We start from the raw sequence: 23,308 nt of genomic DNA, 5'->3' as shown, positions 1-23,308 counted from the left end.
CGGCATCTAGAAAACCTTCAAAGTGCGTGTAGAAATTTGTGCATGTACTACAAGTGCTGCACTTGAAATTTGACCAAGTCCTCCACGCCTAGTTTCTGCGGTATTTCGGCGAAGACAGTTCTGAAGAACTGGTATTCACTCAAAGGTTCTGCAACGCGACAGATGGAGCGAAAGGATGTCATACCTCCCTTTTCTTATCCACCACTCCGCGAGGGAGTACGGTGGGTTCACTGGGAAGTATAATTTCTCTAAGAAATACCGAGCGTCTCGTGGAGAATTGAATCAGCCTGAGATGACTCTATGTGGTATGTCTATGGGTATGTTATACATTGTAAGGAGCAGAAACGGGGCCGGGAATTCGAAGATTTTTGTAGGCGCACTAGCGCGCCAAGCGGAAACGCGGCGCTCGGTCGTGTCTTCACCTTGGACATGGAGCTACGCGACTGTTTTGTCTGTGTACGGCCGCAGCTTGAACTACCACCAACGCTTTCGCAGCAATTCAACTGGCTCCTGCTTCGCCGATCAGCTGTGCGCTCTATCAATGCATCTCGACAGATAGCGTTTACTTCTCAATATGGCTCCCTTCTCTTTCGCGCGCCGGGCGCAATCTGCAGCTCAGGTAAAAACCTCAAAGCTTCAAGGAACACAGCGGTCCTTTTGTACTGACATCAAGCTCACAGACGAACGGTGCTGCTCCGTCGCTCTTCAACGATTCACGCGCATCTAATGGCACCACCTCCACCGACCCCCTGCAGCCGTTGCGCGCAATGGCCGACCGAGTAGGCAAAGAGGTGGAAAAGTTCGCGGAGAGAGTCGACTACTGGCACACACATGGGAAGGGAAATGCCACAGACAGGCATCAGGCGACTGTCAATATGGTGGGACACTTCAGGGATGTCGCCGAGTCGCAGGTATTAGAGCTGAAGCGCACAAGCGGGTCCGAGAACCAAGGGGCGCTGAACAAGAGCACGCGTCGTCGCGTACAAAACATGGAAGAAGGATCATTTGGGCAGTCATTCCAAACTCTCGCCCAACCTTCCGCACCGCTCGACTCCGCAAGCGTGCAGGAATTGCGCCAATGGCAGGCTGAATTAGCAACATGGGAGCTCTTGCGCATCCTAGTCGATCACCACCACCCCGAGCCCGGTCGCGATGTCGAGGCAGAGAAGCAAGCGCGGCTAGGACAAGTCGGAGGAAACAAGCGCTACAGTCCGAATAGCGAGATTTGGGACCGATTTCTGTTAGAAGACGACCAGGCAAAAGAGAAAGATTTGATACTGCGCTGGTTGGAGCAAACTGCGCAAGACAGCGAGAGTGACATTGAGTCAATCACTGCGGTCTTGGAAGAGAAGTCTGGCAAAGGCGCGAATACCTGGACGAGTGGCTGGCTGGATACCAAATCGAAGATCAAGCAGGCCAAGCGTATAGAAGGCTCAGAAAAGCCGCTAAAGCCACAAAGTTCGACATTGAAGACCGCGGATCGATCAGCGCAGCTGGTTACTCAGTTGGATCCCGATGCGCCGTCGCGTCAGAAGCGCGTATTGGAGAAGTCCGACGAGTTCTACGAGAAGGCTCTTTGGCTAGTCTGTTACGAGATGATGCGCCGTGGTGTCCCTTGGAACGAGATCTGCGACTGGGCTCTAGAAAGAAACGAAGCTTGGCGCGGAGTGAGCATAGGCGCTGCATACGAGTCACAAACACCGGGTAGTCCAAATGTTGCTGGTGACACAGTCGGGTACCTGTTCCGCCGTATGTGTTTCTATGCCGCTCAGGGTACCAGATTGCAGTACGAAGGTGCTGTGTATGGGCTTCTGAGTGGAGATCTAGGCAAGGTTCGAGAGGTTGCGCGCACCTGGGACGACCATCTGTACGCGCACTACAACGCGCTCCTACTCTCTCGATTCGATTCGTACCTGCAACGTCAATACTCGAGCCGAGTCACACAGAGCCTGAGCCAGAGGTTCGTCTTCCACGACGCTGTAGCCAATCTTGGAGAATGGTCGAATTCTCCCAGATTGGTCATCGACGCGTTGAAGCAGCATAAAGCCTCATCAGCACTCGCAAGTGCGCCGATTAAGCTTGTCCAGGGCGCTTTGATCGGTCGATCCGTGGAAGAGCTTGTTCACACTGTTGGTATTGCGCTAGCTGAGCTACAACAGAAGGATGGTGGACTCAAAAACCTCATGATCCATCCTGATTCGCCTGAGAACGATAGAGGGCCGCAGGCTGCGTCTGGACAGCTTACTGCGACGGCGGACCAGTCCTGTCAGGCACTTGTCAGCGACCCACACGCCTTCCGTACCCTTGTACATATATTCATCGCGCTTAGGGGCGGTCTGGGTTTGCTTGATGCAGAAGACAGGTCACAACGCTTGGCGATGGACAACGTCATTGCTGGCTACATCGAATTCCTGCGCCTCAGCAAGCGCATCCAGCTTATCCCTCTCTACGCGGCGCAGCTAGAGGAGACACGGCAAGCCTACTCACTGGCACGCGTGTTGCCAGACATCAAGAACCGAGATGAGCAAAGGAACTGCATCGCCTTGCTGGACTCGTACGGCGTCGACAATGTCGAAGTCGTGGCGCAGGGCTTCCTCCTTGCGTTCAACCAGAGCGGATTCATCCATTTTGACGATGACGGCAACTCTGTGATCACAAGCCCCATCAAGCGTTTCCAGTTACTCGAGTCAACAGAGTCAATGGATCATAACAACACGCTTCTGTGGCCTGGTCAGCGGATCAGGCCCCAGTTTGAGGGGTCTCAGGTTGAGTCCAAAGATGAGGGCATGATTGATGCAATCTACTGGTATAACTACCTCAACAAGGAAGTTGATGCAACATTCGAACACCTGAAGAACGCCTTAATGATCTTCCTCCGTACGTACGATCCAACCAAAGACGGTGCTTTTGCTAACACAGTCAGTCAACGGCCGCCTTGCCGCTGCCGAGAGGATGATTGAAGAGGTCAACGTCGAATACCTCTCCCTATCCAGAACCGAGGCACTCTGCGGATACCCCTTCGATTTCAACGCTCCGGGCGCCGAAGTGCAGAACGAAAGCGTACTGCACGCCCATCGCGAGACACTCTCACGCGAAGCTCGGAGCAGACTGCCTGTATCGCAACTGCCTGATGCCAAGGAGCATGAGCAGATTGTGGAATACCTAAGGGCACGCAGCGCACCGTACTACGACCTCCAGCAGCTCGTCCGCATCATCGCCATGTTCCGCGACTGGCGTGTTCACGAACGGGAAGTCATCAAGTAAGCCCGCCACCCACCCGCAGTCTGTCAAAACCCCCCGTCTAACCCACACCCCAGACACCGAACACAACCAAAGACAAACACCAAACCAATCAAGGAGCTCCTCGAGAACATCACCACCGTCTTCGACGGCCTCATTCCCTCGCTCGCCGAGTCCCGCACAGCAGACACCCCCGACACGCTCAACCTGAAGCGCGCCTACCTGCCCGAGATCGTCATAACATACCTGTGCGTGCTGCAGTCAGCCTCGTTCCTGCTGCACCGCGACATCGCCCTCAAGGCCATGGAGATAGCGAACCTGGTCGCGGACCCGGCCAACGAGTGGCTGCAGGATCTGTTCCTGCAGACGGGCCGCATGAGCGAGCTGGTGCAGACGCTGGCGCGCGTCAGTCAGGCCATGCTGAACCTGAACGAGTTCGAGGGCAAGAAGAAGGAGACCAGAAAGCGGGGCAGCAAGGGCGAGACACTGCGGATCTGGGATTTGAACGCGTACGACCGGGTCTAGGCGGCTGGGACGTAGAGGGTTTTTTTTGGAGTGGACGACGTATAGGCATTGTCGTAGGCGTTGCGCGGTAGCTTGGCATTGGCATAGCGAGACACTGCATCAAGAGCCCACGAGCAAACATTCGCATAGCATCACTTCACTTGGCAGGCCCAGAATGCTGGAGCCACTGCATTCCCGCAACCAAGACTCGATTATGAATTGTCAGCCTCATCTAGCTCGGCGGCGCAAAAGTGTAAGTGTCGGTATATGATATTCTGCTACCAACCCCAGTATCGAGTATCCAGTCTCCAGTCACCAACGCACCGCACGTTCCATAGCCAGAGCCAAGATGCACCCGTGCACACGAGCACAGCTCTTCAAGCACAGCTCTTCAAGCACAGCTCTTCAAGCACAGCTCTTCAAGCACAGCTCATCAAGCACAGCTCTTCAAGCACAGCTCTTCAAGCACATCTCTTCAAGCACATCTCTTCAAGCACATCTCTTCAAGCACATCTCGTCAAGCAATGAGAAAAAAGAAACCAATGCGGAAACAAATACGCCGGGCCGCAATCCAAAGGCCCAGCCCAGAAACGCCAGGAGTCGTAACGTCGTCCGTACCCCGAACCAAAGAGTACATGCACGCTAAGTAACAACAAGAAGAAGAAGAAAAAAAAAGACGCTATGCAAACTGTGAACATGCCGTCTATGATGCACTGTGATGATGTTGGTGCCGCACGGGTGGCTCAGAAGTCGACGCTCCACCGGAGTCGCGGATCCTTCTCGACGACGCCGTGGCTGTCAAACGGCGCACGCATGGGCTCCTCGTTGGCCACGCTCCAGCCGCGGCTCACGGCGAAGCCGCTGCCGTTCCACTGGTCTCTCGCACTGGCGGCCAGGTCGCCGTTGGAGAGTGGCAGGCGGATTTTGGCCTCGACCAAGGGCGCGGAGACGAAGCGCGAGCTGAGCAGCGCGCGCGGAGAGACCGTGTCCTGGAGGCAGTTGAGGCTCGAGATGTCCGACGAGCTGAGGGGTGCGCGTTCGCGGCGGGACATGATGCGCGGTGCGGGGAGAGAGTCGGTGGACCGAGTGGCCTCGCCGTGGTGGGTCTGCTCGGGCCGTCCGGGCAGAGCGTTCTCGTCGCTGTGGTGGGGGTTTGGTGGGGATGCATTCGCGCCCGAACCGCTGGAGACTACAGTCGAGAGCGCAGGTCGGCTTTGGCGGACCGAGACGGTGCGGCCGGTCGTGGGCGTGGTGCGACCGGCCGTGGGTGTGGTGCGACCGGCCGTGGGTGTGGTGCGGCCGGTCGTGGGCGTGGTGCGGCCGGCCGTGGGTGTGGTGCGGCCGGCCGTGGGTGCGGTGCGTCCTCGAACGACCGAATGCTGCGAGTCGGTAGTGTCTGTCCTGTTCAACGTGTTGGCAGTGTCGAGGCGCTTCCTCGAGCTAGTCGACGACGGCGGCCGCGCCTGGGGCGTCCTGCTCCTGTTGCGCCGCTGGCTTGATACCAGGTCGGTGTATGAGCCATGCGGTGTCATCGACGGCAGCTCATGCGTCTGGCCTCGCTCGAGCCGGTGCATCAGCTGCCGCGTGCTGACATGCCTCTGCAGACTCAGCTCCACGCGGCTGCTGGCGCCACTCCCGCTGCGGCTCCGGTGCGTGGCACGCTCTCTGCCTGCCATGACGCTGGCCTTGGGCGGGGGCTGGAGCATCCAGCGGTTGTCGGCCACGTCCGAAGACGGCAGGCTGACGACGGGCGGGTGGAGCTCGTTGACTGGCGGCGCGCGCGCCGAGTAGTAGCTGCCCGACCGCGAGGTGCCTGGCCGGCTCGTCTTCAGTGCGAGTCCGAGCATGCTGCCTGTCCCGCTCGACGACGACGCCGACGTCGTCTGGTGCACGGGCACAGGCGCCTCGTCCAGGCCCCAGAGGTGCTCGTCCTCGCGCTGGTAGCGCTTCAGGTTCCACGTGTCGTCGTCGAGCGAGTCGTCGCTGAGGCGCACATGGCGGGCGCGTTCCCCGTCGACGCTGCTGCCGCTCTGGCTGACGACGGCGCTCTGCAGGCCCGCTTTCGCGGCGCAGCGGGTGCTGCCCGTGTTGGTCCTGCGCGCGCGTCGCGACGGCGGGCCTGGCCCCAGTGCGATCTCCTCGTCCCAGAAGGGATTCGTGCCCGTCGGCTCCGGGTGGTAGTACGTCTCGGGCTGCTCGAGCACCAGCTTCTCTCGCGCCTTGCGGGCTCGCTTGGCTTCTCTCCGCCGCTTTCTGCTGTCGTTGTATCCGGTGCACGGCGCGCACGAGGCGTAGTGGAAGATGGCGCTCTGCCGCGGAACATTAGCATCGGCACGGCCGCGTGCACACATGGGTCGGGTGAGACGTACTTGGACTCCGCGCAGGAACCACGACATGCCGAGCGCAGGCAGGGTGGCTCTGGTGCGAGGTGCGGCGCGGATCTACACAGCTGGGTATAGGAGGCCGCAGTCTACGGTGTCGCTCGCGTGCTGCGCTGCAACGGGCAACGGGGAAGCGGACAGGCGCCGGTCGGGCAGGGGGACGGCACAAACACACTGCGCGGGTTGGGGTGTCATTGCAGCCCTCGAACAGAAAGCTGGCAGGAACGGGTGCAGTATCATGGACAGAGTCAGTCGCAGTGGGTGCGCAAAGGCGGGCGCACGAGTGTTTCGTGCAGGAGCGGCCGCACAGGTAATCCACCGCAGCTTCTAGTCGCGTTGGCGAGGCCTCGGCGTTGAGCAATTTCCCCCCGTCGTTCTCTCGTGTTGGCGAGATTATGGCAGAGAGAGGAGAGAGCGTCGTGGCATTGTGGGCATCAGCAGGACACTCGAGTCCCGCAGCAGCCTACTCAGTCCCGCAGCAGCCTACTCGAGTCCCGCAGCAGCCCACTCGATACGCAATTCCGCAAAAGGAGGCCGATCCCCACCATGGCCTCTACATGTGGACCCTGCGGTTGCAAGACCCGGTGCACCGACCGAACAGGCACACGCCCAGCTCTGCCTGCGAAACGGCCGGTCGACTGTGTGTGTTTCTCCCGAGCCTTGTAGCGCACGAGGTCAGACGTCTCACATTGAAACGAGCCCTCGTTCCCAAACAGGTTCGTCTTCCTGCTCTCTTCCTTCACCTCTGGCCGTGTAACGCGTTCGTCCAAACAGCCTCCCCGTCTGCCCCATCCACAGTCGTGAACGACGAGGTCCAGCCCTGCGGGCCCGCCTAGCCGGACGCGGTATTCCGTGTGCTGGCCGCTAGTGGCATCGTGGTTCTTGGGACTGACCCGCACCCCTCTGCGTCCAACGGGCCCAATAATGCTGCCGGTATCCGGCATGTGTGAGATGAGATCATGGCATGGCATCGCGAGCATGCTGACTACGCACCTAGACGTCTTCTGTCTTGATGGCATTTCAATTGAATTGTTGCTAGGCCTTGTTGACCTAGCGACCACCCGGGCGCGCTTAGTGCACGTCTAATCGCGCAATGCAGCCTTCGGCCCGTCTCCTACCAGTCCGGCCAGAATGACCATCACGTGATTGGCACAACGGTAGCATCCCATCTTGTGGCCGAATCAGTAAAGAGACGATATCTTGTGGCCGAATCAGTAAAGAGACGGTATCTTGCGGCCGAATCAGTAGAGAGACGATATCTTGCGGCCGAATCAGTAAAGAGACGGTATCTTGCGGCCAAAGTCGGTAGAGAGGTGACGTCTTGTGGCCGAGGTCGGTAGAGAGGTGACATCTTGTGGCCAAGGTCGGTAGAGAGATGGCATCTTGTCGTCCCCAGAAACTCAAGCTGCTCGCAAACATGTCGCGGACAAACACCAACTACCTCCCATTCCCCTGTAGATTCAGCACTTGCAGTCGCCAGTTCTCTACCTGCTCACCTCTGACTTCTGACTTCTGACCTCTGACCTCTCACCTCTGACCTCTGACCTCTGACCTCTGACCTCTGACCTCTGACCTCTCACCTCTCACCTCTCACCTCTCACCTCTCACCTCTCACTTCTCACCTCTCACCTTCCACCTCTCACCTCTCACCTCTCACCTCCCACTTCCCACCTCTCACCTCTCACCTCCCACCTCTCACCTCCCACCTCTCACCTCTCACCTCTCACCTCTCACCTCTCACCTCTCACCTCTCACCTCTCACCTCTCACCTCTCACCTCTCACCTCCCACTTCCCACCTCTCACCTCTGACTTCTGACCTCCCACCTCCCACCTCTCCTGGACAACAATCAGCTGCTGGACAACAATCAGCTGCTAGACGGCAGTCGGTCGGGTCTTCTCCAACCGCCTTACGCCAGGCTATGCAGAGAGCCTGTTCCAGATCTCTCCGAGGATGCTGGCGGCGGTAGCAGCCCGTCTCCACCAGGGATACCATCTCGCAAGCGCCGCAAATCTCGAGCTGCGGCATAACAGCGCGGAGCTTGTTCTCATCGAACCCCTCGCGCGCCAGAGTGTTTGAACACAACGCCCGAAAGAGCTGGGCTCACTGGTAATCATACCAGCTCCGCTCGTCATACGTAAACCCGTGCATCCCGCCCACGCCACCGCCCGCCCCGTTCAGCGCAGGATTCGCGTTCCCATTCGCACTCGCATTCACGCCCGCCCCGTTCATCGGCACACCATTGACATTATACCCGTTCGGCGCCGTCGCCGCGCCGCCAACCGGCCCGCCGTTCATCGTCGTGTGCGGAAACGCAGCGGCAGGCGACGCGCCCGTGCTCGCGAACCAGCTGGCCATGTCGCCAAACTCCTGGTTGCTCCAGTTGTCGAACCCGCTGGCGAGCTGCGTCTGGTCGCGGAAGATCCAGTCCTGGCCCTCGCGCATCAGCTGGTCCACGCCGCCGAAGAGCTGCGACGGCGACGCCCCCGCCGAGCTCATGCCGTCCAGAGACTGCCGGGCTTGTGTCGACGCCGGTGTCGCGGGCGTGTGGGCGTGGTTGGGCGTCGCGTAGTTGAGGGGGTCCGAGGGGTGGCGCTGGAGGCGGGTGTGAGTCAGGTCGGTTGGGGGGATGGAGGAAGGGTCGCGTGTAAATGTCCAAGATGGGACGTAGGAGGATGCGGTGGCTTGGGGGTGGCTTACGAATGCGGTAGCAGCGCTGCTTGTTGAGGCCGGGGTTCGGGCAGGGAAGTTTGGCGTTGTGACGTCTGTGATGCTCATGCCGTAGACAGCTGTTGGCTGTAGGCTGGGAGAAAACTTCTGCGTTGGACTTGTAGCCTGATGTCCTTCTGCGATCATGGCCGGCTCGGCACGAGTAGCCTTTGGAGTGCTGATCTCGTTCCAAGGACCAAACTTTTCATCCGTCCGTGCGAGTACTGCTGAAGCTTCTTCGGGAAGGTCGACTTTCCAACGCTTAGCCAGTACGCTCAGGATGCCCAATGTGCGGCGTGCGCCAAGCCACCCTTCGGCAATCTCTTCGAGATGCTTGATGCCGTGGATGATGTCTCGTTTAGCGTTCTTCTCGGGAAGGTTGAGCAAGTGTATCGTGCATGCCGAGTGCGCAATGTAGACGCAGATGTTGCAGATCTGGCGCAGGCCGTGCGAGCGCTTGTACAAGCGGAGGAGCTTGGAGATCATGGCTGCCGCTTGCGTGCACTGCTTGCGTGGCGAGATGTTGGGCGGCAGAGGCGAATTGTCGGGGTTGTACTTGAGGAAAGGCCGGAAGAGGTGGATGTAGAGGAGCTGGAAGAACATGCTGCGACGAGGTTTAGCACCGCGCAAACATTCAGAGCGGTGGCACTTACTGCATGACGAGCATATGCGGCAGCCCGCCTTCTTTGGGCTCGAGCTCCTTGGGCAATTCTCTTCTCCACGTTTCCAGTCGCACATGTATCTCGCTGAGCTTCTTCAGCTCGGCCTGCTTGCCCTTTGCCTTATCCATGTCGATGGGGTTGTAGAAGAAGTTCATAAGATCGCTCGAGATGTGGCACAGCTTGGAAATCTGCAGCGCAACGGCCCTCGTCCGCGAAGGCTGCGAGTGCGCCTGGCTGATTCCAGAGTCTGTGTACGCACTCCACGTCTCGGCGTCTTCGACAGGGAAGACGTCGAACTTGGGCACGGTGATGATGTTGTTGGCCAGCTGCGGCATGCGGCCGAGGTAGTTGCTCCAGCACTTGTCGAACAGGAAGCAGCCCCAGAAGGTGATGCGCCGGGCGTCTTCCTCCTGCTCGTCAATGGCGTCCCTGGTGTGCATGCCGAGGTTGAGGCCGAGGTCGCACGCCATGCGGAACGACATGCCGCTGTACACCCAGCCCTTTGCTTCCCGGCCGCAGCCAGCTTCGCGGACGGACATGAGGGCCAGCGCCTGGACCGTGGGCAGCGCGGGCACCTCGTGCAGGTCTTCTTCCATGATCAGGCGCTTGGCCTCGCGGAAGAAATGGTCGCCCGCCGTGGCCGAGTCGTCTCGCACGGCGCGCGCGGCCGGCAACGACGTGAAGTGGCAGCCCAGTGCCAGCATGGCGTTTACCAGCAAGGGCGTGCAGTACTGCATCTTCCTGCCCGACCCCGGCGGCGGCTTCCCTGCTTGGAACTCGTGCAGGAACAGGTGCTTGGACAGGGTCGTGAAGAAGCTGTAGTGCCAGCAGAAGTACATGCCGATGAGGTGCTGCACCAGCTCCGGGTCCGAGGTGACGGTCGTCCAGGTGCAGTAGGCGTCCTCGACCTGCTGGCACTGCTCGTCTGGCTCGGCGTACGGGTCCGGCGAGTCGGCCGCCTCGCTGCGCTGGCCCAGGTAGATCAGGTGCGAGGTGCCGCCGATGTAGCGCGTGGAGCCGTCCTCGAGGCGCAGCTCGCCTATCTTGCCGCTCAGCTGGCTCTCGAAGGTCGGCTTGAGGGGGGCGACGGCAGGCGTGGCCATGGGACTGACGGGCTCGTCGTCGTCGTCGTCGTTGCCGCCGCCGCTCTCCCTCGCGGCGATGGCCTCTGCGACGGCGTCCAGGCTCTCGCAGGTCCGGATCTGCTGCACGAGCGCGGCGACATCCTCCTCCGGGTAGTTGAGGATGGCCTGGACGAGCGTCTGCAGGGTCGAGTTGCGCGTCTTGAGGCTGTCCAGGTCCTTCTTGTAGACGCCCTTGCGGCGGTGGTCCGAGTTGGGGTCGTAGAGGCACTCGGTATTGTACACGGCGGCACAGGCGGAGCAGGCGGGCGTGGTGCCGTCACACTTGCTCTTCCTCTTGCGGCACGGCACGCAAGCGCTGGAGATGCAGCGCCGCTTGTTGCTGGCCTCATCCTCGTCGCCCTTTTTCTTCGCGCGCCGGCCTTTTTTGGCCGGCGGCGGCGGTGGCGGCGTTGCGAAGCTGTCGGGCGCGCTCGCATGCGCGTCTCCGGCCTCCATGCTCGCGCTGGGGGGGGGAGAGGGGGGGGGGGGGGGGGTTTCCGACGGCGGGGCCGCTGCAGTGTGACGGGTGACGGAGCCCTTGAGTCTCAGCGCGACATGTATCAAGCTGCGGCGGACGGGGACGGTCTGCCGCACTGTCGGTCGTGGTTCAGCGCAGGTGTTGCTGCCAACATGGCTGGCCAGCGGTTCGTCGCGCGACAGGCTCCCTCACGCACGCCGGCCCATGGAGGGAGTCGTGCGGGAGTGAATGCTATCTGCCCGTGTGTGATTGGACGCGCTGCTGTCTTATCTGCCTGCAGGTCCTGCGCGTTAGGAACGCCCGGGTGTGGCTACGTCGACGGCTGCAGCCGAGCTGAATAGGTATGCGACAGGTTCCTGCGACGCCTTCAGATGTGTGACTTTGCTCCCCACGGCCAGCCCGATGGTCCGCATTATTGCGGAGACGTCAACGGTGGGCCTGCTATTGGTCGGCCCGATCTCTACATCGTGCCATCGATCCACCAGAAAGCATCATCACCACCAGAAAGCATCATCACCACAATCTGCCAAAGAGCGTGCTGCAGAGCTCCTGCCACGATGTCTATCCACTGAAGAATGACCCACGATAGAGCACGCCAGGGTATCTGGCGCCCAGTCGTAGGAAAAGCAAGCATCGCAGAAGGCCCAATGACGGCTGCGGTAGTAATCAGGAGCTTGTCTCAGCATCTCGAATGCCTCCAGACTTCCATGAATTCCCGCCTCACACTCGACCACATGGCCCAAAACCGCACCAAAAGTAGATCCTCAACACATCACCGCCTCACGGTCCCATTTCGTCACCCTACAACTCGTCCGCGTAACGCTCGTGATCATGGTCAGCGTAGAAGCCACCAGCAGCATCAGGGTTCTCGACCAAGATGAACCGCTTGCCCTCGCCATCCTCCTCAATGCTGCCGAAGAGGCGCACGAGGTCTGCAATATCGAGGCTGGAGGTAGCTAGTCAGTCAACTGCAACGCCCAAGCCATCTGGCACGTGACTTACTTCTTGGTCCGCTTGCCGCGGTCGTCCATGACCTCGTCAATCTCCTTCTGCTTCGTCCTCTGCATCTCGATGAGGCGCTCGTCGACCGTGTCCTTGACGCACATGCGCGTCATGAACGTCTCGTTGTCCTGCCCGATGCGGAACACGCGACAGAAAGCCTGCTGCTCCGAGGCTTGGTTCCACCAGGGGTCGATGATGATGACCTTCGAGGCCATGGTCAGGTTGAGACCGAGACCGCCGCAGCGGAGAGACGCGAGGAGGATCTTCGACTTGGCGTCGTTGGCGAACGCCTTGATCGACTTGTCGCGAGCTGCCAGAGTGAGCTTGCCGTGATACTGCGTCTGTTAGCCATCCGGACTTGGTTGTGAGACAGTCGCCTGAGACATACCTGCTCGGTCTTCCAGCCTTCTTGCTGGCAGACTTTGGCCAATATGCGAATCCTGGACGTAGTCAGTGGAAGCGCTCCGACTTGGGGAGTCATCGACCTACATCGCCAGGAACTGCGTGTAGATGATGATCTTGACGCTCGGGTTCTTCTTGATCCAATTGAGAATCTGTGCCTTGATGGCAACCGTCTTAGCCGACGACAGGACCTCTTCGCCACCCAAGCTCAACCAATCTTCGGCGATATCCTCCCGGTCGAGACGCTCCTTCTTCTTCTTCTCTTTCGCTGCCGCTTTGGATCGAGTGCCGCGGCCCGCTCGAACATCGTCATCCTCCTCTTCGTCGCAAGGAGTGCAGGCGTAGAACGTCTCGCCGCAAGCCTTGCAGGTACCGTTCGTCTTGCCCCCTTCGGCAGCAGCGTTCATGACTTCTTCATAGCAAGGTTCGCTGCAGATGAAATGTCCGCAGGCCGTCTTCCACGGCTTGTAGGGACGCTTGCCGCATTCTCCGCACTTGGCCTTTTCTTTCCTCTTCTCCCAGGCCTCGCCCACGGTGAAACTGTTGACGTAGGGCTTGAAGTCGTAGCTCTTGCCAAAGTCTCTACCGGACTTGTTGCGCTCTGCGCCGCCATGGGCGCTCACAACCTCAGCTTCAGCTTCAGCTTCAGCATCAGCATCAGCATCGCCGTCACGCGGAACTGGGACGGGTTCGTCGTCTTCCTCGTCGTCTTCGCTCTCGGGCTCGATGTACTCGCCACCCTGTCTAGCTGCCAGTTCCGCAGCAACCCTCTTGGCGGCTTTGGCAGCAGCCTTCCTCTTCTCCCTCACTTCGTAGGCTTCGAGCTGCTTTCGAATGCCGAGGATCGTGCGGCCCTGCCTGATGTTGCTGGAAGCAGCTTGCTCCTTGACGACATCCTTGATGCGCTCGATATCCTCACGCTCAAGCAAGTCCCTCATGACGAACTGTAGCATGAGAATGTGACCAGTGAGCTGTCGGAGGCGGAGCAACATGACAAGGACGTTGCTGTAGGAGCGGTCGAGTGTGCCCTTCTTGGCCCACATGTTGATCCTCGCGGCGAAGCGCTGGTGGACGATGATGTAGATGCATCGCTCGACGCCGTTGAACTCGCACCAGTAGGTGCTCTGGTTCGCCTGCAGAAGCTTCAGGATGGGTGCGTTGAACATCCTGTCCGCGTGGGTGCGGCGAATCATAAACTGCGAGAGGCGAACCAAGAGACGCTCGGCGTTCTCCCCGTCGCCGGCACCACAGTAGTTGTGCTTGAAGATCTTGAAGCTGCCCGTGTGTGGAACGCTGAGGAACTTGAAGTACGGGTACAGTTCATCGAGGCCGTTGAGGATCGGTGTCCCGCTGAGCGCCCACTTGTGGTCTGCCATGAGTGCGCGGCACGCAATAGAAGTCCGCGACTTGTGGTTCTTGATCGCCTGCGCCTCGTCCAGCACGATGCGCTTGAAGTGCACCTGGTGGAGAACACCTCGGAAGTTCTTGTACGTCTCTTTCCACCACGCAATCTTTTGCTCAGCGGTCTGGCACTCGACAGGTGCTTCGTTCTTCGGATACGACTTCATGACCTCGCTGTAGCTCGTGAGGATGATGTCGTGCGTGTTGATTGTCCCAATGATGTGGGTAGAATCAAGTCGGTGGCCGGCTCCGTACCGCATGACCTTCAGATCGACGGCAGTGTGTTGCGTAATCTCAGCGGCCCACTGGTTGAGCAGGGCAGGGCTTGCAACTAGGAGTGTAGTCGTTGATCCGCGGTCGTTATTTCGGATCATCGCGTCGCGAGAGTTCACAATGTTGGCTGGTCTTGGTTAGCTGAAGGCTTCCACGAGTCCACCAAGTGAGGCAACATACCAAGCATCATCAACGTCTTACCAAGCCCCATCTGGTCGGCCATCAATCCACCCCTGGGCTCCTGTCCATCGTTCTCACGGCGACGCATGAAGGCGGTGCCGAGAACCTGGTAACCCTTGAGGGATGTCTTCATTCCCCTCACCAGCCAATTGCCCTCAGCAGCAAGCTTGCACGCGCCTCGACCGTCGAAATCTTTCGAGGCTTGCAACAGAGTATTCATGTCGTTTCTGGCCTGCTTCTTGTCCGCAACAGGCACACTGGCGATGAGCTCCTTCAGCGCACCAGCCTTTCTCCTTGTCTCGAAGACTGGCTGATCTGCGGCTCCGATTCCAGCCTGCTGCTCGAAAACGTTGGCATTGAACAAGGAAGTGGCCTGTTTCGTGGCGCGCTCGAGCTCTCGTTTGTCTTCGGCCGTCTTGCGCGAGCCTTTTGTTGCTGATTTCCCGGCGACTTTGGCTCGGGGAGCTCGCGAAGCGTTGGACTTGGAGCCTCGGCTTCTGGAGGCTGGTTGTGAAGCCGCAACATCGCCATCGCCTGCACTGCCCTTCTTCTTCTTCTTCTTCTTCTTCTTCTTCTTCTTCTTCTTCTTCTTCTTCTTCTTCTTCTTCTTCTTCTTCTTCTTCTTCTTCTTCCTCTTCTTCTTCTTGGGCGTGTCTTCGTCTGCTTCCAGAGCAACACGCATGGCCTGGAGTTCGGCATCCTGGAAAGAAAACGGCTTGTTCTGCTTACGAGGTTGGTCATCGCGGCGGCGTTTGCGCGAACAACTCTCCCCGTAGAATTCGCCATCCGACTCATCGCCCAGCTCGTCTGCACCATTGCGTACTGGGGGAAAAAGGTCTGGCTGATCGCCTTGGTGGATCTGTACGAGCTCACGCTGACGCTTCTTGCGCCTCGCATCTTCGGCGCCTTTGATCTTCATCCATTCGACATCGTGTCGAAAGCCAAGGACCCCGCCGTTCTGCCGCTTGAGCTCTTCATAGTGCTGCTTCTGCTTCGCGAACTCGCCCAGAGCCACTCTGTGCGCCCATCTCGTCATCGTCAACCTCTGGCTGAGGAAAATCTCCGGTGGAAGGCCTGATGCCCGCTGTGACAGCGTTCAGGTACGTCTCAGAGTCGACGTCCTCGGCCATTTGCGATGGTGTAAATCTGCTGAAAGCGGCCTTTCTCTCTTGAGCCTTCTTCTGCATTTCACGTATTTTGGCAAACATGGACTGATTTGGGCCGGCTGAACAAGCAGGCAATGTTGCCCGGCGAGGTGGCGTAGGGTTCAAATGTGGTGGTAGCGGAACCGGTGCGGGAGAGCGAGACGATGAATAGCGTTCTGAGACAAAGAGGGACGAGGAGTCATTCGCATTGATGTTGTGTTGGTCGGGGGAAGAGATGGCGACCGCAGTGGCTGACACTACATGGTCGGGTCCGTTGGCAGCGTCTTCCATGAAAGCGTCGTGGTCGATCGATTCATGGGATGTTCGATGTGCGTGTTGCTCAGGCTCGAGGTCTGCATCTGTGTGCTCATGCGGCTGTGACTCGGACTCAAGACCATCTTCGATAGACTCATAGATGTCATGCTGCTGCTCCTGCACCTCATTCGGATCCATCTCCTCCTGGCCCTCAACACCAAGTACTTGCTGAGTAAAGGCGGCATCGCCTTGAGGCAGAATCGCAAGAGCAGCAGCATGTCCATCATCGGCGGAAATCTCGTCTTCAACGTCGTCTGTGGAGGCAGTCGGCTCATTAAACCGGCCTTCAAAGCCCTCGTCCTCCTCATAATGCTCGTCCATCTCGGTGGAGCTTGTCTGCATCGGCACGGGTTGGTTGTCGGGGACGTCGTCGCTCATCTTGCTGATATGTACTCGTAGAGACAGTCAGTACAAGTTTGAGAAATGTGGGCGCCAAACCTACAGTAGTACTTCGGGAGCTAGATGTGTGATTTAGAGAGCTGGAGTTGCACTACTCGAGGTTAGCTGCGCTCAGGAACAGAAGGCAAGCGTTCCTACCTCTCGAAAGCGAGGCGAGACAAGGACTGTGTGAAGCTCATGAAACACGAGAGCTGATGCTATCGAAGCTTCAAAGGGCGGGTCAAGAAGGCCCGTAAGCGCGCTGGGCTCGCAGGAACAGAGTGGCGCAATTGGCGATCGTAGTAAGGCTATTAGCGGTTGCTGTGGCTGATGTAGTGTGCCAAATGCTATATGTCCATGTAGTTTTACTGTAGCCATCATAGTGTTATGTGCAGTGAAGAGAGCTACAGCTGAGTTGTCAGGAGGGATTAAAAACCATGGTGCGTAACACGATGACAACGTACTGTTGGTAGCTGCTGGAGGAAATTGTGCCCCTGTCCCAACACGCGATGCACCCGCCTCATCAATATGGAAAATTGCAGCAGTAAGTGTTGGATGCTGATTGTTTGCATTGTTTCAAAACATTACTAAATGTACTGGGTATTGAGCGTGTGGCTTGGAGAAGAAGATCAGACTGCTTGCACGCCAGTCCATGTGCTGCTTCCCGCTTTGATCCATGACTCCAACGACATGGCAGTCTGGTGATATACTGACAGAGAATTGTGACGGTAGGAAATGAAAAAATTGTGAACACTTAGCACTGGTTCTCCGCAATCTCGGGGTAGAACCAAGCAGCGACTGCAATGATGATATAACTCGCCATGAGTAGGACGCCTTCGAGCCAATCTGCATGTACGTTAGCTTGTGAATTCGCTACTTGCCAATGCATGTCGACTTACGAGACTTTCCATCCTGGATAAGGTAGTTGACCAGAAGTACCGAGACGAATAGAGTGGCAATCTGGAAGGTGTCGAAGTACAGGGTCATGCAGTCTTTTCCCATGATCCAGCCGAGAATTATGATGAATGGAAACACAAGAAGGGCGATCTGCATGGACGAACCGACGGCAACACCAATGGAGAGATCCATCTTGTCCTTCATAGCGACGGTGACAGCAGTGGCGTGCTCAGCGGCGTTACCGACGATGGGGAGGAGAATCAGGCCAACGAAAGTAGTAGAAACACCGCCGGTGGCAGTGAGACCGTCGATACTGTCGACCATGAACTCGGAGCAGAAGGCGACAAGAGTGGTCGAGATGGCGAGAGTGACAAGAGCGCCGATGACGGATAAAGATGGAGTCTCGAATTCCTCCTCCTCCTCCTCATCATCGTCGTTGGGCTGCTTCTGCAAGAGATTCTTGAGATTGACGCCTCCGCCAGACGCAGCAGCTGTACCAGCACCGATAGCAGCTACACCACGTTCGGCTGCACCTTCTTCAAGCTTAGATGACTTGCGCTTGGGAACCTTCTGACTCGGAGCGTTGTACATATTGGCGTGAGTCTTCAGCTGGAACAAGAGGTAGCATCCGTAAACGATCAGGAGGATGACCGCGGTTCCGTGAGAAAGCTCCTGATTTCTGAGAGCATCGCCTTCGTCGACATTGTCTTCGGCAATGGTATTGTGGAAAACGGTAGGAATGATAAGCGAGGCGATACAGAGCGCAAGGAGTGACGCAGCTGTCTGTGCGACTGTGACGTTGAAGAACTGCTCGGGACGGTTGACGCCACCCAAGAAGAAGGACATACCGAGGACAAGAAGCAAGTTCGAGAGCATACTGCCAATGAGTGAAGTCTTGACGATGGTAATCTCGTTCTTGATCAAGGCCTGGATCGACACGATCAACTCGACAGCGTTTCCGAAGGTGGCATTGAGTAATCCACCCATCGTCTCGCCGACTCTGATGGCCAACTCCTCGGTTGCATTACTGAGCATAGCCGCGAGCGGAATGATAGCGATGAAGTTGATGATAAAGACGGGAACAGGTTTGAGACCAGCGTAGAAGACCGCGAATCCAACTGGGACAAAGACCAGGAGGACGTTGATCCATGCGCCGAACAAGACGAAGCGGACCTGCTGCCCGATCGGAATCTTGCGCTTGTGTGCCTTGCGCTTGCGTTCCTCCAGCGTGAGGTCTTCGGACTGTTGGTTCGCAAGCGTATCGTCGTCTGTGTTTTCGTGCTCGTGCTTTCGCAGCAGCTTCTTGAATTTGCCGCGCTTTGTTACACCATCTGATCCCGCTACAGTACTATCACTCCCGTCTCTAACATCGCCATCCACCTGTAGCGTGGCTTCTGTCTCTGGCTTGGATGGCTCTGGAAATTGCGGAGCTCCATATGCTGTGGTTGGTGATACCTGGGCGGGATCTGTAGGGTGATGATGCGGCGTTCCGAACTCTTTGGCGGCTTCTCTGCTCTCGAATCCTCGTTGCTCCTGGATGACTGGAATGTGATCGGCCTCTGATCGTGTGCGAGTCAAGTTCTCTTCATCGTAGGCCTGCTCCCTTGATCGTGTCCGGGCGAAAGGGTTGTAGTTCATGGCTCCATTACCGCCATGGGACGCGGCGCGATGCGCCTGCCTTCTTACTGCGTCTAACATTATTGTTAGTCGTTGTTACTTACAAAACGCTGTGTTGTTGCAGAAATTTGACGTCGAAAATCGCAGATCTACTTACGCATAAGTATGGGTCTGGTGGGCAACTGCGCTGACGTGGATATCCTAGTTATGGAGAAAGGAGGACTCGATCGATGTTCCCACAGTGGAGCTCAGACGTGCAGACGCTTGCGTGAGCTTCGTGCGAAAGATTGGTGCCTCGGTCGATTGGGGCCGAAAGACAAGTGGAATGCTGGGGGCTTGTTTGGACAAACAAGAGCGCGCGGTTTCAAAACGATGGGAAATCCGGGGTAGTAGCGCAGGAGGAAAAGCGCAGGCAAATGCAGGAATTGGTTGCCTAAGGTTGTAGAGGAGCTTTGTGAATGAAAAGACGGTAAGAAAGGGGACACAAGGACGTAATTAAACAGGTGTTTGAGCGCTCGCAGCTACCCACGTAATGTGGCTGGTAATGGAAGTTCGCACGAATCGACAGGCGATAAAATGCCTGCGCCACAGATCTGGAGAGCCTAAAATGCAAGGTCGAAGGCAGTGCTCGTAGCGCGGGCGAGAAGAAATCAAATCAGCTTCGACGGACGCGATTGATCGCTGGCTGCTCCACGGCAGTGGCCATGTGCCATGCTCACACGTCACGATTCTCTCGTTGTCAAGCAAGCCAAGGGGCGCGCTTGAGAGGTTGAAGGCTTCTTGGCTGATCGTCAAGCAAGGAAATATGGACCCTAAGTGTCTGGGCGCGACACGATCGCGCGGCAGAGACGCTTGATTAAGTCCCACAAGCCACAGCGATCCATCCTCGAATCAACGAAGGAGTTTGTATCGCATCAGAATGACATCTTGATTTGCGTCCTGGTATTACGAAGTGTTGCATAGATCTAGAGCGATAGGTGGACTTCGGTGCATGCGCTGCGGATGCGTTGTTGACCGGTGACGCAGCCTGCGAGGCGTTCAGTGGCTAACGAGGCCGAGTGCGAGCCGTGTGGACGTGTTCAAGGTCGCCATGGAGGTCGCAAGACGCAGGGCAATGATGAGTGAAGTCGAAAGAGGGTGTATTAGCATGTCTGGGGTCGACGGCTATCTTAAGTTCTTTTAGATTGGGGGCTGTTACGGAAGTGCGGCATCAGGGCGGATACGCGGCTGTCTGTTGTGCCAACTCTCACCTCAAGTCAGACTGGGAGGCTTTCGAGATCCTCCAGGGTGCAGATGTGCCGGCTGCCGAATGATGTATTTACGCATGCCCAACGCGTGCGATCACAACGCGTGGAGAAACACGCATACCTCCTTCTGATACGTTTGTAACCCTGGAGGACCCAAGGAAAGTCAACGCATCTCTGAGGCATGCTTTGAGACGTCTCTACTTCTGCGATCAATGTGTGAGTAGCTCAAGTAACAAAGAGTAATGCGAAATGTTAGCTCTTCGAGATCAATCTTCATCAGCAGGGATGCTGCTACCTCGACGCTACACCATCAGCTCGATTAACTCATCCAATCGCAGACTGGACCTTGGAAATATTCAAAGTATTGTCAAACGGTGCTCCTGAGATGTGCATCTTCTTGCAGTTCAATGCATGTCGACACTGACGACACTCAAAGCATCGAGATGTTGCGAAAGGTTTCGTCTAGGGAGATCTGCGCGCGACTGACATGTTCAAAAACTTCTTACAAGTGTTTGCAGGTTGGCTCGCTCGACAATCTCCTCGCTCCAGTATCAGAAAATGCACGGTGGTTGTGACAAAGTACCTAGTACGCGGGACTTCGACGGTGGATAGATACGATCTGAGTATGCTCCAACAATACATACAATGCAACGACTATAAGAGCAAGACGCCCTCGCTATCGTTTCCCAGCTCTGAACGCCCCATGTACGCAGCCATGATCTCACAACATCTGACCATCGCAAAAACCCGTCATGCCCATTCTATCGAGCGCGCGCACCTATGGACTCTGCACCTTGTGGTCGCCCTTGATCACATCCGCGTAAGAAGGAGGGCCCTCTGGCTCCCTGCTGCTGCCCTCACCACCCAAGTGCTGTGGCGCATCTCCAGGCCTGCTCGCACCGTTCGCCGCCTTTCCACCCTTTGTAGCCTTCTTTGGGGCGTTCTGATTCGTGACACCCGTCTGCTGCTGCTGCGGCACTGTTCCGTAGTTCATGCCACCCTGCTGTCTCGCGGGCCCGGTGTGGCTCACAACATAGTACGTGGTGCCCTGGCGGCCGCCCTCTTGGTCGGGCACAGGGCCGTAGCCGTCGTAACTGTCGTATGGGTCGGGGTTTTGCAGGATGATGTACCAGGCGTGTAGCAGACCGGGAAGGAAGGCGAGACAGCAGAGCGCGATGTTGATGAGAGAGTCGGCGGAGCAGATACCGCGCTTTACCCAAACTGTGGCATGTCAGTGGATGTGCTGTGCGAGTGTGGGCGCAAAGGCGGCTTCAAAGGCGGGTGCCTAGAGCCGGCTACTTACCTCCGATGGGTGGGAAGAGGACGCTGAGGAGCATCAGGAAACAGTCGGTGCCGCACATATCTGCAGTTACGTCGGAGCTGAACTGAGCGGGTATGCGTGTAGTTTGAGCAGTTGCGATGTACAGTGCAGAAGCGGGGATGCAGATGCTGTGATTGTCGCCTGAGACGCGGCTGCAAAGACGTCATGTGTTGTGGCTGAGCAACAAGCGCCACAGCTTAGCCGCGGCTACGAAAGTGCTGGAAATAAAGCCAGCGATCACGAAGACATGGGGGCTTGAGCATTTGAGTTTGATCTGTTCATTTTGATTTGTCTATTCTTTGCCACCCAAGTAACGGTACACAACAGAGAAGTCCTTTCCTTTGCAGTCTGGTGCTTTTTCTGCTGCTTCGTAGAGCTGTCTCGCAGACTCTCCGAGCGCAAGCTTGACGTTTGCCTCGGCGGCAGCCTTGAGAGCAAGCTTCAGGTCCTTGTTGGCAAGAGCAACTCCAAAGCCTCCTTCGTACCCTCTGCTGGCGGGCGAGCCCTCGATGACACCAGGCACAGGGTTGTTCACCTCACTTGGCCAGCACTTGCCGGTGCTGATGTTGATCATGCCCGCGAGAGCCTTGGGGTCGAGGCCCCATTGAATGCCCATGTTCATAGCTTCCGCAGTCGCAATGTTGTTGAGTGCCAAGAGATAGTTGTTGGCAAGCTTGCCCTTGAGTCCGGCACCTTGTTCACCAAGGTGCAGCACTTTTCGGCCCATCAGGGATAGCACTTCGGTCGCACGATCGACTACCTCAGGCGCAGCGCCAATCATGAAGGTGAGAGTGCCAGCTGCAGCGCCAACGACACCACCTGACATGGGGGCATCGATGAACTTTCCTTGACCAGTTGAGTGTGCACTTTCAGCGACTTCGGCCGATGTCATCGGGTCGATGGTCGACGTATCAATAAAGAGACGCTCTTTAGTCACAGATCCGTCGGTCAATAGTGTAGGTGGGTCAAGCATAGCTTTGTACACGCCTCTGACATGCTGAGGCTCTGGCAGAGCTGTAATGATCACCTCCTGCTTACAGTCAGTCTCGTGGTACCTCTGAGGTGAAGAGCAAGGACGTGTATGTTGGTTGCATCAGAGGATTGGCTATGAAGTGTGAAATCAGGAGAAGAGCCACAAGTGACCCCAACTTAGATCATAAAATATTTGGAAAAGGAGTTGTATCATCATGCAAATTGTGTGACAGGAAGAGGTAGAACTCACAGCTTTCTCGGCGACCTCCCGGACGTTCTCAGCGACCCGCACACCAGTAGAGTGCTCCTCGAGAAACTCCTGGCTGGCGGCGGTGTTGATGTCGTGGACGAAGAGCGTGTCCTCGGCTGGGACTTTTGCTCGAAGGTTCTTAGCCATGGAGTAGCCTGTCAATAATTTTAGCGACCTGTGCGGTCATGTGAGCTTGCTGGTAGACCACATACCCATTCGTCCAAGGCCTATGAAGCCCCATGTAGCTTGCAGATCTCGGGTGCTTGAGAAGCATCTCCGGGAGCTCTGGCGAGCTGCACATGGTGCGACCCGCCTCAAGGGCGTCGACAATGCTGTGATGGTCCGCATTGTGAATGTCGAATATTAGGTCGGCTACACTGGTGGGCGAACGTTGCAGGTCGACCGCTGCAGTGGGATGCGGCTGGTGTCGGTCTCCGCACTCTTGGTATGTTCAGCCGAGGTCGCGAGAGCCAAAGGATGGGCCGCTCTACCGGCGACTGCGCCGCACACCCTGCAGTGTAGAGTACGATCCATAACGGTGGTATTGGAATACAGCTTGTGCCGAAGCGCTGCTGCTGTGAGCTGGGACGATCAAGGCATGATGGTGTGTGGCCTTGTAGGGAGAATGTCCGAACGGTTTTGTGGAAATTTTTGCGCCTACGCACGGACGTAAACTAGCGATATCGATTGACCTCGAGCACGAATCTTCGTGTCAAGGTCAAGACAACATTGACGGTTAATTATGGGAGACGCTCGAGGCTGGAGACCAATTCTATTTCAACTTCACAGATTTCTGGTGACTACGATGCAC

General features: G+C 57.3%; 8 protein-coding genes across 8 annotated transcripts; 2 read left to right on the top strand and 6 right to left on the bottom strand.

The window, feature by feature from the left end:
- Positions 1–574: 574 nt before the first annotated feature.
- M421DRAFT_92768 (uncharacterized protein) lies at positions 575–3,264 on the top strand (the record flags this gene model as incomplete). Its single annotated transcript, XM_033598058.1, has 3 exons — positions 575–619; positions 681–2,877; positions 2,924–3,264. 3 exons carry the CDS (start codon positions 575–577, stop codon positions 3,262–3,264), a joined length of 2,583 nt encoding a protein of 860 aa, XP_033448168.1.
- A 665-nt stretch (positions 3,265–3,929) lies between these two features.
- M421DRAFT_163817 (uncharacterized protein) lies at positions 3,930–4,439 on the top strand. Its single transcript, XM_033587705.1, has one exon. The coding sequence runs from the start codon at positions 4,094–4,096 to the stop codon at positions 4,388–4,390; it is 297 nt and encodes a 98-aa protein (XP_033448167.1). The 5' UTR covers positions 3,930–4,093; the 3' UTR covers positions 4,391–4,439.
- A 48-nt stretch (positions 4,440–4,487) lies between these two features.
- On the bottom strand, positions 4,488–6,140 carry M421DRAFT_101319 (uncharacterized protein; the record flags this gene model as incomplete). Its single annotated transcript, XM_033586627.1, has 2 exons — positions 4,488–6,053; positions 6,114–6,140. The coding sequence occupies 2 exons, from the start codon at positions 6,138–6,140 to the stop codon at positions 4,488–4,490; spliced, it is 1,593 nt and encodes a 530-aa protein (XP_033448166.1).
- A 2,087-nt stretch (positions 6,141–8,227) lies between these two features.
- M421DRAFT_64376 (pathway-specific nitrogen regulator) lies at positions 8,228–11,075 on the bottom strand (the record flags this gene model as incomplete). Its single annotated transcript, XM_033596150.1, has 2 exons — positions 8,228–9,437; positions 9,487–11,075. The coding sequence occupies 2 exons, from the start codon at positions 11,073–11,075 to the stop codon at positions 8,228–8,230; spliced, it is 2,799 nt and encodes a 932-aa protein (XP_033448165.1).
- Positions 11,076–11,898: 823 nt separating this feature from the next.
- On the bottom strand, positions 11,899–15,791 carry M421DRAFT_101317 (uncharacterized protein; the record flags this gene model as incomplete). The annotated part of the gene is made up of 6 exons (XM_033586626.1): positions 11,899–12,043; positions 12,100–12,434; positions 12,488–12,539; positions 12,589–14,302; positions 14,356–15,319; positions 15,357–15,791. 6 exons carry the CDS (start codon positions 15,789–15,791, stop codon positions 11,899–11,901), a joined length of 3,645 nt encoding a protein of 1,214 aa, XP_033448164.1.
- A 1,156-nt stretch (positions 15,792–16,947) lies between these two features.
- On the bottom strand, positions 16,948–18,788 carry M421DRAFT_63835 (calcium/proton exchanger; the record flags this gene model as incomplete). The annotated part of the gene is made up of 2 exons (XM_033596090.1): positions 16,948–17,039; positions 17,093–18,788. 2 exons carry the CDS (start codon positions 18,786–18,788, stop codon positions 16,948–16,950), a joined length of 1,788 nt encoding a protein of 595 aa, XP_033448163.1.
- Positions 18,789–20,474: 1,686 nt separating this feature from the next.
- M421DRAFT_421111 (UPF0057-domain-containing protein) lies at positions 20,475–21,406 on the bottom strand. Its single transcript, XM_033592715.1, has 2 exons — positions 21,258–21,406; positions 20,475–21,175 (listed from the first exon to the last, which is right to left on the bottom strand). The coding sequence occupies exons 1-2, from the start codon at positions 21,313–21,315 to the stop codon at positions 20,733–20,735; spliced, it is 501 nt and encodes a 166-aa protein (XP_033448162.1). The 5' UTR covers positions 21,316–21,406; the 3' UTR covers positions 20,475–20,732.
- Positions 21,407–21,537: 131 nt separating this feature from the next.
- M421DRAFT_421109 (3-hydroxyisobutyrate dehydrogenase mitochondrial precursor) lies at positions 21,538–23,104 on the bottom strand. Its single transcript, XM_033592714.1, has 3 exons — positions 22,710–23,104; positions 22,498–22,652; positions 21,538–22,305 (listed from the first exon to the last, which is right to left on the bottom strand). The coding sequence occupies exons 1-3, from the start codon at positions 22,843–22,845 to the stop codon at positions 21,568–21,570; spliced, it is 1,029 nt and encodes a 342-aa protein (XP_033448161.1). The 5' UTR covers positions 22,846–23,104; the 3' UTR covers positions 21,538–21,567.
- Between the last annotated feature and the right edge of the window lie 204 nt (positions 23,105–23,308).

This window comes from Didymella exigua (assembly GCF_010094145.1).
Source record: "Didymella exigua CBS 183.55 unplaced genomic scaffold M421scaffold_15, whole genome shotgun sequence".
Lineage (NCBI taxonomy): Eukaryota > Fungi > Ascomycota > Dothideomycetes > Pleosporales > Didymellaceae > Didymella > Didymella exigua.
Note: the sequence above shows the minus strand (reverse complement) of the source record. Positions and strands in the feature narration are given on the sequence as shown.

What these genes read in the sequence shown, in the direction of transcription:
- M421DRAFT_421111 (XM_033592715.1), bottom strand. Translation starts at nt 21,315, where the DNA reads ATGTGCGGCACCGACTGTTTCCTGATGCTCCTCAGCGTCCTCTTCCCA. An exon ending in CCTCTTCCCACCCATCGGAG is followed by an intron (nt 21,176 to 21,257) that starts GTAAGTAGCCGG and finishes GACATGCCACAG; the next exon opens with TTTGGGTAAAGCGCGGTATC.
- M421DRAFT_163817 (XM_033587705.1), top strand. Translation starts at nt 4,094, where the DNA reads ATGCACCCGTGCACACGAGCACAGCTCTTCAAGCACAGCTCTTCAAGC.
- M421DRAFT_421109 (XM_033592714.1), bottom strand. Translation starts at nt 22,845, where the DNA reads ATGCGGACCATCACAGCATTGTCGACGCCCTTGAGGCGGGTCGCACCA. An exon ending in CATAGGCCTTGGACGAATGG is followed by an intron (nt 22,653 to 22,709) that starts GTATGTGGTCTA and finishes AATTATTGACAG; the next exon opens with GCTACTCCATGGCTAAGAAC. An exon ending in GGGAGGTCGCCGAGAAAGCT is followed by an intron (nt 22,306 to 22,497) that starts GTGAGTTCTACC and finishes GACTGTAAGCAG; the next exon opens with GAGGTGATCATTACAGCTCT.